Source organism: Carettochelys insculpta, chromosome 6 (assembly GCF_033958435.1).
Source record: "Carettochelys insculpta isolate YL-2023 chromosome 6, ASM3395843v1, whole genome shotgun sequence".
Lineage (NCBI taxonomy): Eukaryota > Metazoa > Chordata > Testudines > Carettochelyidae > Carettochelys > Carettochelys insculpta.
In genome coordinates, this window is record NC_134142.1 from 18,188,115 (window position 1) to 18,210,198 (window position 22,084).

Consider the following 22,084-nt stretch of genomic DNA (forward strand, 5'->3'; position numbering starts at 1 on the left):
TGTGTTTCTGCTGCTTCAAGACATAACATGAAAAAAACATGGCATCTGAACTAATTTTCACCTTAGAACAACTCTGATATTCTCCCTTCATTTAGATTGTTCAGAGCTGAATATATTGGTGGTATTAGTCTTGAATTTGCTTATAATGGCAAGCTTTTGTTAAATATAACTTCTAAAAATCTAGCTAAAATTCATGCCTTCATATGAAAGGTCAAATGAATAGTATTCCTTTAAAAGCTATTTGTAGAGGCTGGATTTAATTAGCTATAGGCAATGCCATTATAATAGCAAGATTATACTGACAATCTTTTTTTCTGAGTTTAGCTACTATCTCACAGCACTTTTAATCTCTGAAATTGTGATCTAGCCAATTGAGATGAGATTTCAAAGGTCACTGGATTAAATGACCAGATACAAGCTTTAACATTTGTCACTTACATTGGCTTTATCGTAGCTTTTAAATACATTTTGCTGTTTGTCTTACTGTTGAAAATAACTCTTTATGTAATTAGTGTATTCTTACCATTTTGGAAATTCTTCTTCATCTGACTTTCTTTTGTCAATGTTCTGTCCTTTTAGAATTTTAGTTTCACTTATGGATTTAGTTTTACAGATTATAATTGATGTGCTATGTAAAGATTCATACAAATGACATATGCTTCTATTTTGCAGATACCAATGACTGCAACCCCCATCCATGGTAAGCATTCAAATCTATTTGTTAATTCTTCTGTTTTCATAACACTTGAGCACATTTTTGTTACTTTTAAAAACGGTCATACTTCAGTGAATCAAAATTACAGTCTAAACAGACCTGGGCTTATAAAGAGAATATTTTAAACATTCTTACTGAAACTTTTAACAGAATATGCTTGTTTGTGCTCCTTTCTTGATTTTTACTTCTTGCCAACAACATAAATATTGTCACTACCAAACTCTAAATTGTTCTAAGTGTTAATTTCTAAATCTTATATTAGTATTTGTGCCAGAAGTACTTTTGAAAGCTACTCTAATCAAAACAATGAAGTGCTAAGTAACTTTCATCTAGTGAATCTCAACTAATCAAAATTGAAAGAGTAAAAAAAACTGAAGACACCTCCTCAAAAGGTTAGCCTATCACAAATTTTAGTTCATCTATATCATTCCTTGAAAATTTGCTTAACTTTAAATATATACAAGAAATCATATCCCATTTAAAGTCAAATATTGTTTCTGAATCTTCTAAAATGTCTCAGTGAAACTTCACAAGTAGCAGAAAATAATACATATAATCTCTTCTGACATTTGTAAGTAAAGATTCCTTTGTCCATTGCCTAACACATTTAGCAGCTAATAACGCTATTTCCACAGAAATTTCTCAGGGTGCAGGGGAAGGTTAAGTAAAATCTAAGCTTTTAAAATGTGGACATATTGGTTAAGTAAATTTATTGTAAATTCTCATTTTCTGGTCCAAGCTCTTCATTTTGTACGCTTCTAAGCAAGGTGTGTGGGGAGGAACTTCAAACTTCTATTTTACATTTTGCATGCAGCCATTACATTTTTCTTGAGCTGTGTTCATATCTTTACAAATGTTCCTAATTATACTTTTTCCCACAGTTTCTATAATATTTTATCAGGTGAGTTATTAAGCAATATAATTTATCTAACAGTATCCCAGATATCCTTTCTCTGTTAGTGGGAACAGATCATCCCTTTAACCAGCAACAGAAGGCTTAATTAACAAAGGTTTAATTAGAGACCAACAAAACAATGCATATAGCTTATTAAATAGACTCTTATTATGAATTAGCAAGGATTTTTTAAATTCCGTATTGTTGAACAGTGAGAAAATACCATGAATAGGGACAATAGAAATTTGCATTTGAACAGGCTGCTGTGAAAGAACTAGGGTTTTTGCTTATCTTTAGGCTTGTGAATCTACACTGAGAGCAGTCATTGTAATGATTAGTTTATTATTTTTACAGTTACAATGGAGGCATCTGTGTAGATGGTGTGAATTGGTTTCGATGTGAATGTGCTCCAGGGTTTGCTGGTCCAGACTGCAGAATTAGTAAGTACCTGTATGGCTGAAGGACTGAGAGGTCATGCCATCCCAACCCAAAATCTTTGTTATCTTGACCCTTTGACATTTCATGCATTAAGCTTAGGTCAGCAGTACCCCAAATAATGAAGCAGAAACTAACTGAATTATTCATAGACACTGATCCTCACCTTGTAAATAATGGGTTCCTTTGTCGGGGACAGAATCCCTTTATTCATTTGATAAAAGCAACTAAAATGACTTGGCTTTAAATTTTGTATTCAAAAGATCTGGTGCTGGGTTTTATGTAGGTGTTTTTGTCTCATTTTATTTCCTGTCTTTTTCTCTTTGTAGTGATAGAACAGGGATTTTTGCATATTTTTGTGCTTAAACCCCAATCTAAGACTTTTTAGCTGTAATAACTAGTGTTTCTTCATCTGGGTTCTTATTGTTGACATCATGGGTTGGAAATTACATAACCAACTGAAACAAAGATTGGGGTAGACAATAATCGCACAAACTTGCAAATATTGTGCTACATGTTCTGTGTGCTAAGGTAAGGCGCAAGGACTGTTTAGTGCTCCTTTAGTACCAGCTGTGAGAACTGTAAAAACTAATTTGTGTTTTGTGGGGAAATGGCAGAATGAATGACTCTTACACTGAAACACAAATTCAGTAGTTAGTAAAGTTGTGCCTTTTTTTTTTTTTTAAACTACTGTGTAACCCACAGAGACTGATTGATTGATTGTCCCTCTTAGTGGCAAGATCACACAGACTGCCTTTGTACCTCTACATCTCATTCTATGGCCCAAGCAACAACGATTCATGCTTTTAGGTCCAGAGTCCCCGGGTTTACTTTCTATAGGTGTCCCAACAGGGGGTGTCAGGTAGTGAGCCCATTTGTTACCTTGGCAGCTATAGACACCTGTAAATGAAATCCTCAATTGAAACTATAAAGGGCGTGATCCATAGTCTGTGCAGACTGAAGGATGCCTACTACTACTATAATAATGCATTTGGTTAGGTTTTCTGTTTGATTATGGAACTTGGGGCTTCTGTACCTAAATGCATGACCACGTCTGTTAGTTTAAAGGCTGAAACAACATACTCTTGGGCCCTACTTGGTTGGGGATAAAGTTATAATCTAATCTTTCTTTAGGGTTACTGTAGTGACACTGATTACAGTGAATGTTGATGAACACACGGTGGCTTAATGGATTTAACCAAAATCCTTTTGAAAGGAACAAAGAGTGGTAACATCTTAATTGTTTAGTTGGCATACTATTGTATTATTATTAAACCCCCAGCCAACTGTACAATTTTGCTAGGAATCTAGCACTGTAAGGTAAACCTCTCCCTAGTCCCTGCAGGATTTCAGATACCATAACAACCTGCACTTCTGCACTTGCCATTTCCACTAGCTATGGTGATCACTGACATGTTGCTGTTCCATACCGCTTTCACTTCCAATTACAAAGCACAACTTACAAACCACGCTCCCTTGTATAGTGATGGTGAATTCTGGGAATCATAGAACACTAGGACTGGAAGGGACCTCGAGAGGCCATCGAGTCCAGCCCCTTGCCCCAATGGCAGGACCAAGTACTATCTAAATCATCCCTGATAGACAGCTATCTAACCTGTTCTTAAATATTTTCAGCGATGGAGATTCCACAACCTCCCTTGGCAATTTATTCCAATGTTTGACGGCCCTGACTGTTAGGAACTTTTTCCTAATGTCCAGCTTAAGCCTCCCTTGCTGCAGTTTAAGCCCGTTGCCTCTTGTTCTGTCCTCAGAGGCCAAGAAGAACAAGTTGTCTCCTTCCTCCTTATGACTCCCTTTTAGATACCTGAAAACCACTATCGTGTCTCCCCTCAATCTTCTCTTTTTCCAAACTAAACAAGCCCAGTTCTTTCAACCTTTTTTCATAGGTCATATTCTCTAGATCTTTAATCATTCTTGTCTCTTTCCTGGACCCTCTCTAGTTTCTCCACATCTCTTTTGAACTGCAGTGCCCAGAACTGGACAGAATACTGCAGCTGAGACCTAACCAGTGCAGAGTAGAGTGGAAGAATGACTTCTAGTGTCTTGTTCACAACACACCTGTTAATGCATCCCAGAATAGTTTCCTTTTTTGCAACAGCATCACACTGACTCATATTTAGCTTGTGGTCCACTATAATCCCTAGATCCCTTTCTGCGGTAGTCGTTCCTAGACAGTCTCTCCCCATTCTGTATGTGTGGAAACTGATTGTTCTTCCCCAAGTGGAGCACTTTGCATTTGTCCTTATTAAACTTCATCCTGTTCACCTCAGACCATTTCTCCAATTTATCCAGATCATTTTGAATTATGACCCTATCCTCCAAAGCAGTTGCAACCCCTCCCAACTTGGTATCATCTGCAAACTTAAGTGTACTTTCTGTGCCAATATCTAAATCATTGATGAAGACATTGAACAGAACCGGTCCTAACACAGACCCCTGCGGAACCCCACTTGTAATACTTTTCCAGCAGGATTGAGAACTATTAAGAACTACTCTCTGGGTACGGTTATCCAGCCAGTTATGCACCCTCCTTTATAGTAGCCTCATCTAAATTGTATTTGCCTAATTTTTTATAAGAATATCATGAGACTGTATCAAATGCTTTACCAAAGTCTAGATATACCACATGTACTGCTTCTCCCCTATCCACAAGGCTCATTATCCTATCAAAGAAAGCTATCAGATTAGTTTGACAAGATTTATTCTTTACAAACCCATGTTGGCTGTTTCCTATTACCTTCCAAGTGCTTGCAGATGATTTCTTTAATTACCTGCTCCATTATCTTTCCTGGCACTGAAGTTAAGCTGACTGGCCTGTAGTTCCCTGGGTTGTTGTTATTCCCCTTTTTATAGATGGGCACTATATTTGCCCTTTTCCAGTCTTCTGGACTCCCTCCTGTCTCCCATGATTTTTCCAAAGATGATAAATAAAGGCTCAGATACCTCCTCTATCAGCTCCTTGCATATTCTAGGGAAGACATTTGATTTGTAAGTTAAAATATTGTTTAAAATGTTTCCCTAGGAAAAGGGAGAAATGGGAAGAGCTATAGTTAGAAAGCAACGTATTCAGGGCAAGTCTGTACTACAGTGTCCATTGAGACAGCTGTGCTGCTCTAGGTCAGCTGAAGATGCACTATTACAGCAGGAGAGTAATCTGCTAATATTACAGTGAGAAGCATAACCCTTGCTTAGAGGGGTGCTTTTTCCACACCCAGAAGGCTTGTCTACACTAGCCCCCTCCTTGAAGGGAGCATGTAAACGAGCCCGAGTGGTGAATAGCAATGAGGAGCTGCACTGCATACGCAGCCCTTCATTAGCCTAATTTTCACCGCACGAACTTTGAAGTTGCCAGCACTTTGAAGTTAGCAAGCCATGTAGCCATGGGCACCTTGAATTCCCCTGCAACTTCGAACCTTTTTGGGAGAAAGGACACTTTGGGGTAGCTGCGGCTACATGGCTTGCCAGTGCTTCAAAGTTAGCAACATCAAAGTTTGCACAGTGAGAATTAGGCTCATGAAGTGCTGCATATGCAGTGCAGCATCTCAATGTTGTTCACCACTCGGGCTCATTTACATGCCCCCTTTGAACGAGGGAGCCTAGTGTAGACAAAAAATCTGTGATATAAGTTTTATACTAACTTGTCCAGTGGTATAGACCACACTCAGTACTGATGGTTTTGCAACTTTAAGCATATGTGGATACTCTGTTAAAGGACATAATTTGTAAATGACAACTGATAATTTCCCTAGTGTTTCAGATAACGCTTCCCTGTGCATCTACATAAGCATTTGATTACTTCTCCTTTCTAAGAAAAGGTGAATTGTTATGGCCAAGCATCTGAGCTTTTTTCAAAAAGTCTTGCTCAAAGAAGAAGACTTTAAAATCTCTACTCCAACTCTAAGATATTGCTCTGTTTCCCCCTCCCATTGATATTAACGGAAGTACTTAGGTGCATGAAGAAGAGATTAAATTCATAAATGTTACTTTTCATCATATCTAGTGGGTCAGATTAAACTCAGACTCCATTTGTTTAAACAGTCAAGCCAATTTACTGCTTAGTGCGTGAATTCAGGTATCATTATATAGATGTGCGTTTTAAGAAGGTTCAAACTGCAGAGACAAAGCAGCTTTTGCACAAAAGTAAAATATCTCTTGCTCAGGCTTTATTTAAGCCTTGTATTCTACATGGAGCATAGGTCATCTGCAAGTTGCATCCACTTCACTCTGTGTTGGGACAAAACTTTTAGCTGACTCTGGGAGTGCGCCAGTTGTCCTTCAATCTTAATAGATCTTCTCCACGTTGTCTGAGGTCCCTCATTTTTTGTTTTCTTTGAGGGTTTCATTTGAGAACTTGAAGGATTATGCTGGATGATAGTTTATGGAGTGTGCCATAGCCATCCCCACTTTATTCTCTTGATTCGAACATCTGGTGGCTCTTGTCCTGCTGTTTCAAAGCTCCTCATTTGTGACAGTCTTGCCATTTGATGTGAGGGATTTACCTCCGGCATCTGTTTACGAATGTCTGTAGTATGTGTGTCTTGAACAATCATGTAGCAAAACAGCTCTTAGAAGAGAGGAAGGCTGTTTTCCCCACTTGCTTGTAATTAAACATTTAATAAAATACACTGAATCTTTGCTACTATTTTACTTTTTTTCTTTAGACATTGATGAATGCCAGTCTTCCCCTTGTGCATATGGTGCCACTTGCATAGATGAAATAAATGGATACAGATGCACCTGTCCTCCTGGAAGAGTAGGTCCTAGATGCCAAGAAGGTAACTTGTTTTAAATTAAAAAAAAAATTAGGAGATTAGCTCATGAATCAACTGAGTAATTGATAAAAATTTCATGGTGTATACTATTTGTTGTTCTTAGCTACATCAGAATATAAAATCTTGATTTTAGGCCTGTTTAGCATTCAGTTCAGTACTTTAAAACACTAACTGTACTTTAATTTTTTTTTTTTTTTTTTTTAACAAAGTGATTGGTTTTGGAAAATCTTGCTGGCTTAAAGGAATGTCATTTCCTCATGGGAGCAGATGGGATCAAGAATGCAACAGCTGCCAGTGTTTGGATGGACACATAGACTGCACCAAGGTAATGATTTGATTATATAAATATTCTTTTTCTTTTCTGGCTGTACTTCTTCTGTATCTGGATTTCTTCATATGCAAGTTATTAGCTTTCAGTCCACTTCCATCTGTGTTCTTGCCCCATGCACATCACCCCTTCAGTGCTATACATATATCATGTTATGTGGATGATGAAGATGCATGCGAGATTCTCTTGCAGTGCATTGTCTACCCACTAATTCATCACCGCTCTGAAATGCTACCTATAGCAAGCTTCAGAGCTGCTTTCCAAGAACTATCCACAGAGTGCAGTCTTTGTTTAGGACTGTAGAGTTAGGTTTGTGGTATTAACACAGCCAGGCTTTTCAGATGGAGAACTATATGAAGAAAAGTACTATTTCCCTGCTTGTGAGTTTTTTGTACAGATAAGTCCAGAAGAGCACCAATAATACTACACTACAGTATAGTCTCCTACAATGTTTTGCAGGAAATAACATGTTCTTTTAAAAAAAAAAAAAAAAAAAAATAATCTTATGGCTTCCAATCACTTTCAAGCAATCTTTAGTGCTGATCCATATACTTTGGCTAGCTCCACATGTCTCAAGGGGCAAAGAAGTTTATAATCAAGATTTTCTAATCAAGAATCTTTATTTTATTGAAGAACATAGAATACTGGGACTGGAAGGGACCCCAAGAGGTCATAAAGTCCAGTCACCTGCCCTCACAGCAGGACCAAGCACCGTCTCTCATCCTTGTTAGTTATCCAGCCTGTTCATCAATATCTCCAATTATTCTACAACCACCCTAGGCAATTCCAATGTTTAACCATCCTAACAGTTAAGAAATTTTAACTAATGACCAACCTGAACCTCCCTTGCTGCAATTTAAACCCATTGCTGCTTGACTTATCAGAAGCTAAGGAGAATAATTTTTCTCCTTCCTCCTTGTAACATCCTTTTAGGTACTTGAATGCAGCCATCATGTCCCCTCTCAGCCTTCTCTTCCAAACTAAACAAACCCAGTTCTTTAAATCTTCTCTCATAGGTCATCTTTTCTACACCTTTAATGGTTTTAGCTGCTCTTATCTGGACCTTCTTTAGTTTCTCCCCACCTTTCTTAAAATGCAGCGCCCAGAACTGGATATAATACTCCAGTTGAGGCCTAACCACTATCCAGTAGAGCAGAAGAATCATAGGGCTAGAAGGGACCTCAGGAGGTCACCTAGTCCAGCCCCCTGCTTCAAGCAGGACCAACCCCAACTAAGTCATCCCAGCCAGGACCTTGTCAAGCCGGGACTTCAAAACCTAAAGGGATGGAGAATCCACCACCTCTAGGCAACGCATTCCAATGCGTCACCATCCTCCTGGTGAAGTAGTTTTTCCCTAATATCCAACCTATACCTCTCCTTCTGTAACTTCAAACCATTGTTCCTTGTTCTGCAATCTGTCATCACTGAGAACAATCTCTCCATCCTCTTTAGAGCTCCCCTTCTGGAAGTTGAAGGCTGGTATTAAATCACCCCTAAGTCTTCTCTTCTGTAAACTAAATAAGCCCAAATCCCTCAGCCTCTCCTCATAGGTCAAGTGGTCCAGCCCCTTAATCATTTTTGTTGCCCTCTGCTGAACCTGCTCCAGCACATCCACATCTCTTTTTATACTGGGTGACCCAAAACTGGACACAATATTCCAGATGTGGCCTCACCAGTGCTAAATAGAAGGGAATAACCACTTCTCCTAATGTGCCGTTAACCTTCTTGGCTACAAGGGCACACTGTTTACTCATATCCAGCCTTTCATCCACCATAACCCCTAGGTCCCTTTCCACAGTACTGCTGCTTAGCCAGTCAGTCCCCAGCCTATAACAGCACTTGGAATTCTTCCATCCTAAGTGCAGGACTCTACTTTGCATTAGTCCTTGCTGAACCTCAGCCTATTTTTCCTGAGATGGAATTGATCATAGTAAATAGCATGGTTTTTGGGGCATTCTCAGACCTAATGGATTAAAAAAATGCTTCCTTAATACCCAAAAACACACAGTGAATGAAGTAGTATCTTTCACCTGAGGGTTTTTGAGTTAGCTTGAAATCCTCTTACTGGCAGAAGTTGGTCCAGTAAAAGATACTGCCTTGCCCTTCTTCTGTCTTTAATGCTTTGTAGCTGACATGTCTACAACAACAGTTGCTACTGTAGCTGCAGCCTAAGAATGTAGGAAGTTCCTTTGGCATATCTTTCAGAAGAAGGGGCTCTTTCAAAATATACAGTGGAGCATCTACACACACAAGATGTTTAGAAACTAAATTGAAAGAACGCAGCTCTCCTTTCAAAAGCGTTCTTCAGCGAGTGCATCTTTTGAAAGAAAATGTGTGGCTGCTCTGCAGATACCACTTTTTTCCCTCCCAAAAAAAAAACCCTGACTTTTCTCCCTCTTCTCTCGTGCCCCCCTGATCTCTGTCCTGTTCTTTCCAAAGAGCGGGGGTTATGTGGACACTCTTTCGAAAGAGTAAGTTACTCTGTTGATCCTTTTTTGGTCTAGACACTTTTTAAAGAGTTTTTTTTCGGAAGAGATCTTTCACAAGGACTTCTTTTGAAAGATGGCTGTGGTGTAGACAGTAAGAGCAACACACTTGCCCCTAGGAGAACAAGCTGTATGAGATTGGTATACACCATTTTCTGGTGTTTTCAGGGAAAATATAGCTGTATTTGGTGTATAATACTTCAGAGCAGAATGTCTGAAGTACCTGCTTGTAGGGAGGAGAAGTGAGGTATGTTAGGCTATGGCTACACTGCAGCCCCATTTCAAAGTAAGATGTTTCAAAACAACTATTTCATATTTGAAAATAACACAACTACACACAGTGTTTCAAAATAGCACCCAGATATTTCAAAATAGCATTTCTGGACACATACCACTATTTTCAAATAGTGCCATTGGAGCCCATTATGGCCTATTTCAAAATAGCACTACGTGATGTCTTAATAGCGCCTGTTTTGAAGTAACAATTTTGAAAATAGACATTTATTACTCCTGCATTAGGGTTACCAATTTTGAAATAATGCACCACCTATTTCGATTATTTTTGAAACCATGCATGAGTAATCTAGATCAGTACACAGCAACTTTTATCACCTCATGGCACACTTCAGCACTTGTACATTTTTTTCCAGTCTCCCCCACCCCCACCTCCCAACTCTATTGCCAGTGACTCACCAGAGCTGCTACTGCCATGCACTTCTCCCACCAAGTGGCACTCCTGGCATGTAGCTCTAAATGCTGCTTCATGGCATACTAGTGTGCCGTGCCGTGCCATACCATGCCAGTGGCAGAGTGCTGGTCCAGACGCTAGTAAAGTTATTTCAAAATAACACTCTAGTGTAGCTGTAGCCTTAGTGAGCTGGCATGCAGTTTATTTCCCCCAAATGTCCCCTCTTCCCACTCCAAAGTTAAGACTGACTAAAATGTTGCTAGGCAGAGAGAAAGTGGCCTACTGAATGGAACATCTCGCAAAATAGCTGTAAGACTAACTATTCTCATTAAAACTCTATCACCATCACAGAAAAGATGTGATACCACATCGGGCTGCTGTTGTGCTGAGACAACTGCCCATCACACTGACCAAAAGTGTCTCACTGTTATGTTCTGTTTCCATTTGTTAGTTGTAAGTGCTCTGGAGCAGTGACTCCGTCTATGTTGTCTAGCATAAGGGGTCTTTGTCTCAGGAATTAACGCTGCCACTAGTGCTGGATGACCTTGGGCTTCAATTCCCTGCACATGGAGGTGGTGGTACATAGCATCCCTTTAAAGTGCTTTGTATGAAAAGCCTTATAAGACACTGGTGGAGAACATGACAATGGTGTTCATACAATGAGAATGTGGCCAAGCCCTGTTCATGGGTACTTGAATCTGAAGCACAATCCAGTAGTTAAAACTACAACATGTGAAGTGCAGAAATTACTATTTTCAGTGAGAATCTTAAGCCACGTCTACATGTGCACGCTACTTGGAAGTAGTGGCACTAACTTCGAAATAGCGCCCGTCACAGCTACACGTGTTTGGGCGCTATTTCGATGTTAACATCGACGTTAGGCGGCGAGACGTCGAAGCCGCTAACCGCATGAGGGGATGGGAATAGCGCCCTACTTCGAAGTTGAACGTCGAAGTAGGGCACGTGTAGACGATCCGCGTCCCACAACATCGAAATAGCGGGGTCCGCCATGGTGGCCATCAGCTGAGGGGTTGAGAGACGCTCTCTCTCCAGCCCCTGCGGGGCTCTATGGTCACCGTGTGCAGCAGCCCGTAGCCCAGGGCTTCTGGCTGCTGCTGCTGCAGCTGGGGATCCATGCTGCATGCACAGGGTCTGCAACCAGTTGTTGGCTCTGTGGATCTTGTGGTGTTTAGTGCAACTGTGTCTGGGAGGGGCCCTTTAAGGGAGCGGCTTGCTGTTGAGTCCGCCCTGTGACCCTGTCTGCATCTGTGCCTGGCACCCGTATTTCGATGTGCGCTACTTTGGCGTGTAGACGTTCCCTTGCGGCGCCTATTTCGATGTGGTGCTGCGCAACGTCAATGTTGAACGTCGACATTGCCAGCCCTGGAGGACGTGTAGACGTTATTCATCAAAATAGCCTATTTCGATGTCGCTACATCGAAATATGCTACTTCGATGTAGGCTTCACGTGTAGATGTAGCTTTAGAGTACTAGAACTGGAAAGGACCTCGAGAGGTTGAGTCCAGTCCCCTGCCCTTACAGCAGGACCAAGCACCATCCATGATAGGTGTCTCAAATATGTCCGGTGATGGAGATTTCACAACCTCCCTAGGCAATTTATTCCAATGTTTAACCACCTTGATGATTAGGAAATTTTTCCTGAACCTCCCTTGTTTGCAGTTTAAACCAGCTGCTGCTTGTCTTCTCCTCAGAGGCCAAGGAGAACAATTTTTCTCCCTCCTCCTTGTAACAACCTTTTAGGTGCTTGTAAATTGCTATCATGTCCCCTCTGTCTCTTCTAAACTAAATAAGCCCAATTACTTTTCTTCCCTTGTAGCTGATGTTCTCTAGACTCTTTTTTAATCATTTGCATTGCTCTTCTCTGGATGGTCTCCAATTTCTCCCCACCTTTCTTGAAACATGATGCCCAGAACTGGACACAATACTTCAATTAAGGCGTAATCCAGTGTGGAGTAGATTGAAAGAATAAGAGTTTGACCATTACTATGATCTGTAGATTACTGGTTACAACTGTAAATTCTATTCCTACCGCAGGGACTTGTAGGGAATTGTAGCTAATCCATGCCAACTAAAGGAATTTTTCATGTCCTTTAATTTCTAGGTGTGGTGTGGGAGTAAACCCTGTTTGTTACAAAAACATCAGGATCATGAAAATAATTGGTGTCCCATTGGTCAAGAATGCCAAGAAGTAAAGTACATCAAGTGTTTTCAGCCACCTTGCATTAACTGGGGAGAATGCAGCACATCGGAGCCTCTGCCTGTCAATATCAAGTGTCCACCTACTTCGGGATATTTAGATAATAACTGTGCCAGAATTACTTTAATTTTTAACAGGGACAAAGTACCCCAGGTGAGAACAAAATAGTTCTACTTAACTAATAGTATAGATGCACTGAATTCTGGTGTATATCCCCATATTAGACATGCTCTTTAATGTCTGCTACTACCCTCTCTTTACAAATCTTATCAAATATCTGTAGCGCTACTGTGAGACCTTTGCTACATGATAATGTCATTCAGCCACAGTGCCGGAAGAAGCCACTGTAATTCACAAGGATTAGTGAGGCTTATTTTAATATTTCTCTGTCCAAATACCGCTAAAACAGACCAGAAAATCTGTCCCACTCATGGTTTTATGGTTTGTTTTGGGTCTCCCCGCCCCCCCCCCACCCCACCCCGAGAATGTAAAATACATTGATAAAGCTGTAGCCACCAGTAGCTTCTTAAATACAATATTGACTTGCATTAAAAATATGATTCTCATTTCTTCTAGGGCACTACTGTTGAAAACATTTGCACTGAAATTCGATATTTACCAGCCACTCGGACTGTTTCGAAGGACAGAACTTTGATAGTGTTGTGTGATATATCTTATTCTACAGAGAATGGAGTGGAAGTTGCAATTGTAAGTTATTCGTCTGTGCTGAACTAAATGTGAAGATTTGTTTATCCAGTTCAATTGAACATGGGGAGAGTGGTTTTAAGTGTTTCATTTAAGCATAGGTATCAATATCTGTATTAAGAAGATTTTAGTCAAGCTTTATCTCGTGGATCTGTATTGAAATACTCAGTTCTCACAATGGCCGAAAATTGACATCTTATTGTTTAAGCTAAGCCATCTTTTTAAAATAAGCTCAGCACAATAACTAGTGCACAGTTGCCCACATCCATATGAACAATCAGCTGGCACTAATATTGACAATCTCAGCACATACTAAATTGTCCTTGAGGGCAAAAAGCTATAGCTTGGGCGCATCAGCAGAGTAAAGAAAAGTTAACTTCTGTACTTTTTTCTATGATAAAGAACTTCAGCCTCCAGGGTGCTCAGAGGAAACACTGAAAGCATTGGAGGTGGGGGTTAATCTGTCAGGGATATGAGCTGTGTAAGTAAAAATTGACTCAGATCCTGCTGAACTCTTTGGTTCCTTGTAAGGGAGTTTGTGCAGGATCTCTTTCATAAGTTGCTTTTGGCTAGTAGGACAACACGTCCAGCAAGAAGCTGTGTCATATATAACCATACAAGCTAGGCTCTCTTTGGTTACCAATGCCAACAAAGAGCATGCTGAGCAATGATGCAAGTTGATGGGGTGGCTGGGCTGCCCAGCTTAAATATAACTGATTGTCGTTAGTGCATGCTCATATTGTGACAATACCATGAAACCCTTTATGCTATGATCTAAGTTTGATTTGGTGGTGCAAGCAATATGGAGGTCTGCTACCTTTACTTGCCACATAGCAAGGGACAGTGGCCTCTTGCCACAAGACAGCTTTAGTGTGCAGTACTGTCACAATATTTGCATACTACTTCAAACTGAATCAGCCCGCCTGTGGAAACAATAAACTAGTTTTTCAGTGTAACTATCCAGTCTGTAGGACTCATTTTAATTAAGATCAATCATTTATATACATCAGTACAGATCTGGAATTATAAAAATGATTATGATTTTTTTACCCTTAGTCTTTTGTCCCGCACCAAGATGAGCAAGATAACAGCCTCATACAGAACGCTGCTAATACAATAGTAAATGCAATCACCAAACGGCAAAACAGCACTGTCATGCTGGCAGTTACTGAAGTCAAAGTAGAGACTATAGTTGTTGGGCGTTCATCATCAGGTATGGTGAAGATACATTAGTATTTCATTTGTATTTACTGCTCTGTTGCTACTAGTCTTACAACATTCTTCCCCTGCCCTGTCAGGAGGGCAGTCACAGTCAATCATAAAGAAGCTGTTTTGTCATAGTCTCTCTCTCTCTGCTTCATTTTTGTAGCAGGATCACAGTGTCATGCCTCACAACAAATATGGCATTTTACGGGCACGCTGAATTGCCTCTCAAATATTTTTCAGCTTGTTCTAGATGATAAATCAGGGGAAAGAACACCAATGGAACATATAATGTAACTGTCCAAGTCTCCATCCCAGGAGCATGAAAGGTCATGATAGGAGCAGCCTTTTCATGGTGCAGAGCATCCTGAGTGCATAATCACTTCATAACATCTGACCTCATACAATCAGTCATTACTCACCGTGTCCATTTGGTTTGTATTGTGGTTCTCTGCCTCTGGGAAGATGGCAGAGCTGCATGGATCTTGGTACTACTTGGTAATACAGCCCTAAGACCATAGGTGCTGGATTTAGGAGTGGGCGGGGGGGGGGGGGCAGCAACAAGTGCTGCAGCACAGCTGGCTTTAAGTGGTTTCCATTATATACAAGCTTTCTGGTTTGCTGCAACAGCTCTCAGCACCCTCCATATAAAAATTGTTCCAGCTCCCTTTCCTAAGACTGTGTTGCTAGAGCAGGTTCAGAACATCTGTATAATGGGTCTCGTACGAGCAGACCCTCCTATATACATACAAGAAGCAATTGTAGAAAATCCCTAGTTCCTTCACCATCCAAGAACCCCAGAAGAAAGCTTTTTAATGGTAGGAGATGTACCTAGTCTCTTAATTTCTGCAGCATCTTATCTAGGAATGCTCTCTAACCAATAGAGTTGGTTAGTCATAGACTTGGTCGGTCAGTCAGTCTCGGCCTCCTTGTTTTGCTGTTGGAAGGAGGAATACATTCTATCCTTCAAGGGGTTTGGCACATTTTCTGTATGTATTCAGAGGCCACTCACTCTGCATGCTTAATCTTTCTTGGACAGGAATTCTATAGAGGAAGTAGGATTGGATTCAGACTCAGATCCCAGCTGCAATGTTGTTGCCCTCTTCATGCTTTCTAAAATCCTAGGAGTCATTTTTTAGGAATGGGATTACATAGTCTCTCACTTCTCCAGTAGAGTAGAAAGCACCAGAAGATGATGAAATCAAATACTTCCTCCAGCCTTAAAATGGTCAGTGCAGTGAGCTCGTTCCTGATGGCGCCATCTCTTCCTACAAAACATAAATGGAATCTACAGATTAAATATTGCTGTTCGTGGTCTTTGGCTGACCTACTTTTATGTGGCATCAGTATCCCATTCTTAACTCTCAACTGCCTCTGAAGGCCCATATGTCTGTCCATGACTAGTCTGAAGCATAGTGTATGGGATGGTCAGCAATATCTTGAGTAGTGTTTGTCTCAGAATTTCATATCTTCCTCTTGTACACTTTGACACCCAAGCAAACAAAATATCCCTTGGTTGGTGTTTGAACAGAATGACCTACTTGAATAGAGACTTCTTCCAAGACCTTGTGTTTAGGTGACCATAGACCCAAGCCTGCTTTTGGTGAATCCACATGGGTCAGGGCGAGGAAGACAGTCTAGTTACCATGGAAACAAGCCTATGGTCCTCATCTCTGCAGTGAAGTTGCTAGGAATAGCCCATTTCTCCTCAAAATAGTCTGCTTTCAGCCACAGTCTAATTTAATTCTGCAGCGCAGCTGTGGTGACTCCTGCTCTCTGCCACATGGGGAAAAGAAGCAGAATTCTGCAGAAGGGACAAAGTTATAATTTCGGCACTATGTGTATTCCCATGGCTAAGCTGCATTTGATGATCTGATTCACAGCTTCTCATGGGCTGTCTTATTCACAAGAAACTAACCAAGGATCCTACATAAGAAAACAGTTTGTGTGGAAAAAACTTTCTAAGAAGATTCTTTCTTGGGAGTAGGGGGCGAGAGGGGGGGAAAACTGGCAAATGCCACTTATTTGGCATTTGTTTGTTAAGGAATTGTGCTCCAGATCTTGGTGTAGCCAGCCAGGTTCAGTGCATACAACAGTTACGCTGGAGAACACTCCTCCGTAGGCTGACTTAATTCTTCATGATCTTAAGTTTATCTAAGGTGACGACATAGAATCCAGCTACAGTCTGACTGCATAGTGTTGACTGGCATCGCATATAACCAAAATCTTGCAAGATCATGTCCTAGCACTAGCAAAGAAAAGCACAAAATGCCCCGTCTTGTGAATTCTCTCACACTACTTCTTTATTTGCCTCTAATGCCACTTCCTTTCCTGACTTTGAAAATGTAAACAACAAAATTATCCTCCACTGGATGCAAAAGTACCTAGCAAATATACATTTCCAAAGTAAATGATGTCCTGGAGTTTGATTATAAATAACATAATTTGAGGGAGAAAGTGTCTGCCATAATTCTGTGTTCATGCGGCTGTGGAAGCACTCAGTAAGCCTTGGTGGCAAAGGAATTGAGGAAGAGCTATTTTGATGGACTTCTAGTACGATACTCTGTGGGAGATGTTTGCACTGATGGCACATAGTCACAGCAAATGTCAGTAACTTGGAACAAATGGAAAAACTTTTTTTTTTTTTTACTTCTTAATTTCACTTCTTGGAATGCTAGAGGCAATGCTTTTAATATAAGGTTCAGTGCGTTAAACGAAGTAGAACATTTAAAAAAAAAAAAAAAGATAGTAATGTAGTTTCCATTAACTCAAATGAGGGCACACAGTGCTTTAATCTCTATACAAGTATCAGGGGTAGCTGTCATTCTGTGTCGCAAAAATGAGAAGTCCTATGGCACCTTGTGCTCCAAAAAAATCTGTTAGTCTCTAAGGTACCACAGGACTTTGGTGTTATCTCTATACAGAAATATTGGAGTTACGTTGACTAGCAAAGAGTGGTATCATCAGTAGTACTCTACGATCACATAAATGCATGCAATAAAAACAGAGTAAGGAACATTGGTCACATAGAACTTTGCCTTCTGAGAAGTACCTTTTCTAGTTTTAAAAAAAAAAAAAAAAAAGTCAGTCCAGATGTCAGTCAGTTTAGTTTTCATAGGCTTGTCTACACTTGCCCTCAACTTTGAAGGGAGCATGGTAATGAGGGTGACAGATTACTAATGAAGTCCTGTGGTGAATATGCAACACTTAGGCTAATTTTCCACTGTGGCAACTTCGAAGTGCCAGCATGTATGAAGGCATTTGAAGAGTAAGGGGACTTTGAAGTAGCGTAGGCACTTCGAAGTGCCCATGGCTACACACGTCAGCACTTTGAAGTTTGACTCTTCGAAGATGCCGTGGGGGAGGGTTAGCCTAATGAAGTGCTGCATATTCACCACAGCACTTCATTAGTAATCTCCTGTCGCCCTCATTACCATGTCTCCTTCGAAGTTGGGGGCAAGTGTAGGTAAGGCCCATAGTGATTCATTTAGTTGCTGTACTCTTATGGAGCCATGTCCAGTAGAACAGAAGTCTCCTTGGATTTTTTGGCCATCCTAATAATTCTTAGGAGCCTTTTTGCCATTGCACTTTCTGCTTGAAACATTAGCCCTTTTCACTTAATATATTATTGGCAATTGCATTTTTTCTAAGTGAATTCTGAGAGTGTGTGTCAGTAGCACATGTGTAGATATTTCGTATTGCAGATGCTCAGCATTGTTGAACTGGTGTCAATAACCAGGATTTCTGTTTTGGTTTGTTTCCTAGATTATCTGGTTCCAATACTTTGTGTGGTTTTTAGTATCGTGTGGCTGACTTGTATAATCATCTGCGTGTGGTGGACTCGAAAGAGAAGAAAAGAACGAGAGAGAAGTCGCCCACCGAGAGAGGAGAGTACCAACAACCAATGGGCACCTTTGAATCCCATAAGAAATCCTATAGACAAGCCTTACAGTAATAAAGACGTTCGTTATGAATGCAAAAATTATATATCTCCTCAAAAAAGAACTTGTGATGCAGTAGAGGAGTATGTAGAGTATGAGGAAGACGAGGAGGAGGAGGAGGAGGAAAGAGAGGTCATGGAAAAGGACAAATTCCTCACAAACAAACTCACAATGCCTTTGTCAGCAAAGGCATCTGACGCATCAGACAGCAGTCCGGTAAAGAAATCCCAACATGTAAGCAAAATGGACAACAGATCAGTAAAAAATGTGAAAGCATCAAACTTTGAAGGCGGTAGAGGTTAATCTGTATTCAGAACAAAGGCGCACTGTGCCTACACATCATGGGGAGGGGAGAATTGACATCTCCACTTTTTGCATCAAGGATTAAAATATCTGGAGTCAAATGTTCATAGTTCCTTTATTTTGCGTAAAAAAAGTTAAATAAATAAAAATAAAGTTTATTTTGTTTCTTTAGCCTTGTATAAATTATTCAATGACTGTCAGATGAAAAAATGAGTAATCTTTGATAGTTGCTATTTTTGTAAAGTTTACTTGTAATACACTCGCTGTATGGAAGAGGACAGAGGTAGTATTTTCAATATGTGTAAAGTTTATTACAAGAGACATGACACTGTTTACAGAATGTATTTCTTTTTATTGCTTACTCTAATTTAACAGTGGCTTTAAAACCTCCTGGTTGAGGAAATTGTGTGAACTTAACCTGTTTTTTGACTTCTTCAAATCTCTCTATTAATGGCAGCTCACTGCACTTGTTACGTTTAGTTGCTTCTGTAAGGATTCCCCCTCCCCGCCCACCTCCAAATTTGCCTTATACATTTTGTAACAAAAATTATAGAGATCTTTCAACTGTGGTTTAAAAGTGGCCTTTTTATTTTTGTTTTAATTACTTTAGAATTGCAGTATTGAAGCATGTGACAAGTGCCTTGAGATTAAACTTTTTCTATAGCAACTGTCAAAGACTGCCATACGGATATAGTTTAAATTGTGAAAACACTCGGTTTCCCTAACTGACATGGTTTATTTTGTAATTGTGAAAATGCTTTTTTGTAAATATGTATATATTAAATGATTCACTCTGTATATTTGATTTAATAACTTAAAATATTTTGGTCTTTTTTACGTCATTCCTTTTAATTTATGTTGCAGAAAGGGAGGTTTTATGGCAGTTAAAGAAACTTTTGTATTCTGTTCAGGTTAGAAGATGTTAGTTTAATACAATCAATGTTAGGAATCTGTTGGTCACGTGTATTTACATTGGAACACCACAACCTTTTTACGTGTAAATAGATTCAGAAATGTTTGTTTTACCCAGGTTCTTCCCATCTCCAGAACACAAGGGTGCATATATTGTACAGTACAACATAGCAAGGCATTGTTTTTCTTTTGTGACTGTTAATTACATGTGGTATTACCATTTTTTTTTTTTTTTTTTTTTTTTTTTTTTTTTTTTTTTTGCATTTAAATACAGGCCTAATGAAGGGAACAATATTTTCCTCATTCTTGTTTCTGTTTGTGCTTATTCATCTATCGCTCTAAGGTTGGCAAAGTCAGAGGATGGAGTACTCAAGAAATGGTTGTTCACAATGGAAGGCTTGTGCATTTTGTTTGACTTTTTAAAAAGCTTTATTATTGCTAAGACTGAGCAAACTATACATTTATTTTAATTACTGGAAAAACATAACACTACATACACTTAGTTATCTTACCAGTGAGAAGGGCAGATGTTTATCTGACAGTATAAACGCTGGCCAATGAACAATGTAAACATGAATGTTTTGAAACCAATTTTGTACATGAATGCAGGAATTGTTTTGCAGGATCTTCTGTTTAGTACACTTTGTTTGACATGTTCTTAAATTACTTCTTTCAGAAGAAAACTATTTATTAAAGCATTTTATACCAATGTTTCTTGTAACTTTTTACTCGTGCTAAATAGTCAAAACTTATTTTGATAACCTGGTTTAGGAGGTAGTTTTAGCAAGGGTACTATCCTTCACATGTTCCCCAGTATAATCTGAAGTATTTTAAACCAAAAATACTTTTTCTGCTATCCTTGTAATTTTTTTTACTGTAATGCTGCTGTCTTCCATAATCTAATAAAATGATTCCCTCATTGTGTGTAATATATTTTAAATTGTGTTTGCTTTCAAAATCCATTCTATACACTTAATATTCTACTAGATTGCCACATCAAACTTGGGAGGGCAGAATAGGGGGTTGAGCTGCTACTTCAAGAAGTCTGCTACTTTGCTTCAGCAACAGCACTTCTAAGTTGGAGTCCATCAGGAAGAGAGGTTAACATGGAACCACAGTGCTGCTTCAGCTGTGAGTTGTTCCTAGAGCAATGTGTAACTGGCTTCCTCTGACCATCCCCAGGTTTCTTAAGGAAGTACAGGTTGAACCGCTGTACTCCAGCACCCTTGGAACATGACTGATACCCGATGACAGAATTTGCTGGACTACCGAAGGCCAATATTGTCTAGCAGCATTACCAACACTTCCACTGCTGACTGGGCTCTTAGACATTTAGGGGTAAATTACAGCTAAATCGCTGCACAGAACAGTCAAGACTGGTGGCCATAAACCTGTATGGAACTGCAGGAAACTTGCCCATACCCATGAAAAGTAGTCACCTGCCTAACTAAAATCATGCTGCCTAATGGATTTTGCTGAATGAGTGTGCCAGAATAGAGAGGTTCAACCCATTGCAGTATTTTGTTCTATCTAGCTGCCAAAATGGTCCACCATAGTGGAATTCTTTACTGATCGACATGTTAGTGGATAGTTCTAAAACTGAATTTGTACACTATTGTATTGCCCTTCGGCTTCATGATCAAATCCTGGAAATCAAAGCCTCTCAAATCTATAATTCAGGAGCACTACCACTGCTTTTAGCTAGTATGCTATCTAGCCGGAGCAGTCCACTCTCAACTGTTGGCTAATGTAATCAGCTTTGCTACTGCTGTACTCCCTTGCTCCATTTGAAGAGGGGCAACTCTAAAACATTTTAGAGTGTGATTTAATCACTTCACTATCTTAAAACAGTGATTCATTTGATCCATACAGTGGCAACAGCTAACCTGGGCCCTGGGGCAAGGTGGAATGAGGGAATCAGCTCTCCCTGGGAGAGGTGGAGTCTTGGGCATTTGGTGCTCAAGGCCTCACAGACCATGATGCTGGGCTCCTCACTGCTTTGCCACACTCCTCCTCTGCCTCACAGCCATGTGCTTCAATGCAGTGCAGGTGCAGGTGCAGTAACTCAAAAGGGCCTGGGTCTCCAGTTGCCACCACTGCCAAGTTTTAGGAACACTTTGGGAACAAAGGTTGCTAGTAACGGGGAAGTTCTACTGCCCTGAAATGTGGAACTTGATGCTGATGTGGAGCTAGGGAAAACAGGCACTGGAACTATGTACATTCAGGGTTCATCTTTGTCTTCATCTTGGTTATATTTTCACTGAGGAACAAATAAAAAAAACTTTTTTTTCAGCTCAAGTTGTTTCTGCAATACTTGAGATTATCACCTTTTACTTTCAGTTACAACAAGAAGTCCTGTGGCACCTTATAGACTAGCTTGGCTGCCTCTCTGGTACTTGTTAGTGAGCCCGATCCTTGCAGTGGATGTGTGAAACATGCAAAAAAATTAGCTCCACAAAAAT

General features: G+C 40.0%; 1 protein-coding gene across 1 annotated transcript in view; it reads left to right on the plus strand.

Annotated features, from left to right (window-relative positions):
- Positions 1–20,549, plus strand: part of JAG2 (jagged canonical Notch ligand 2) — a 116,499-nt gene extending 95,950 nt beyond the window's left edge. The window contains 8 exon segments of the mRNA XM_074996377.1: positions 673–700; positions 1,965–2,050; positions 6,728–6,841; positions 7,048–7,163; positions 12,463–12,711; positions 13,135–13,266; positions 14,320–14,476; positions 18,232–20,549. Of these exon segments, the coding sequence (XP_074852478.1) occupies positions 673–700; positions 1,965–2,050; positions 6,728–6,841; positions 7,048–7,163; positions 12,463–12,711; positions 13,135–13,266; positions 14,320–14,476; positions 18,232–18,710 (1,361 nt within the window). The 3' untranslated portion in view covers positions 18,711–20,549.
- Positions 20,550–22,084: the final 1,535 nt, after the last annotated feature.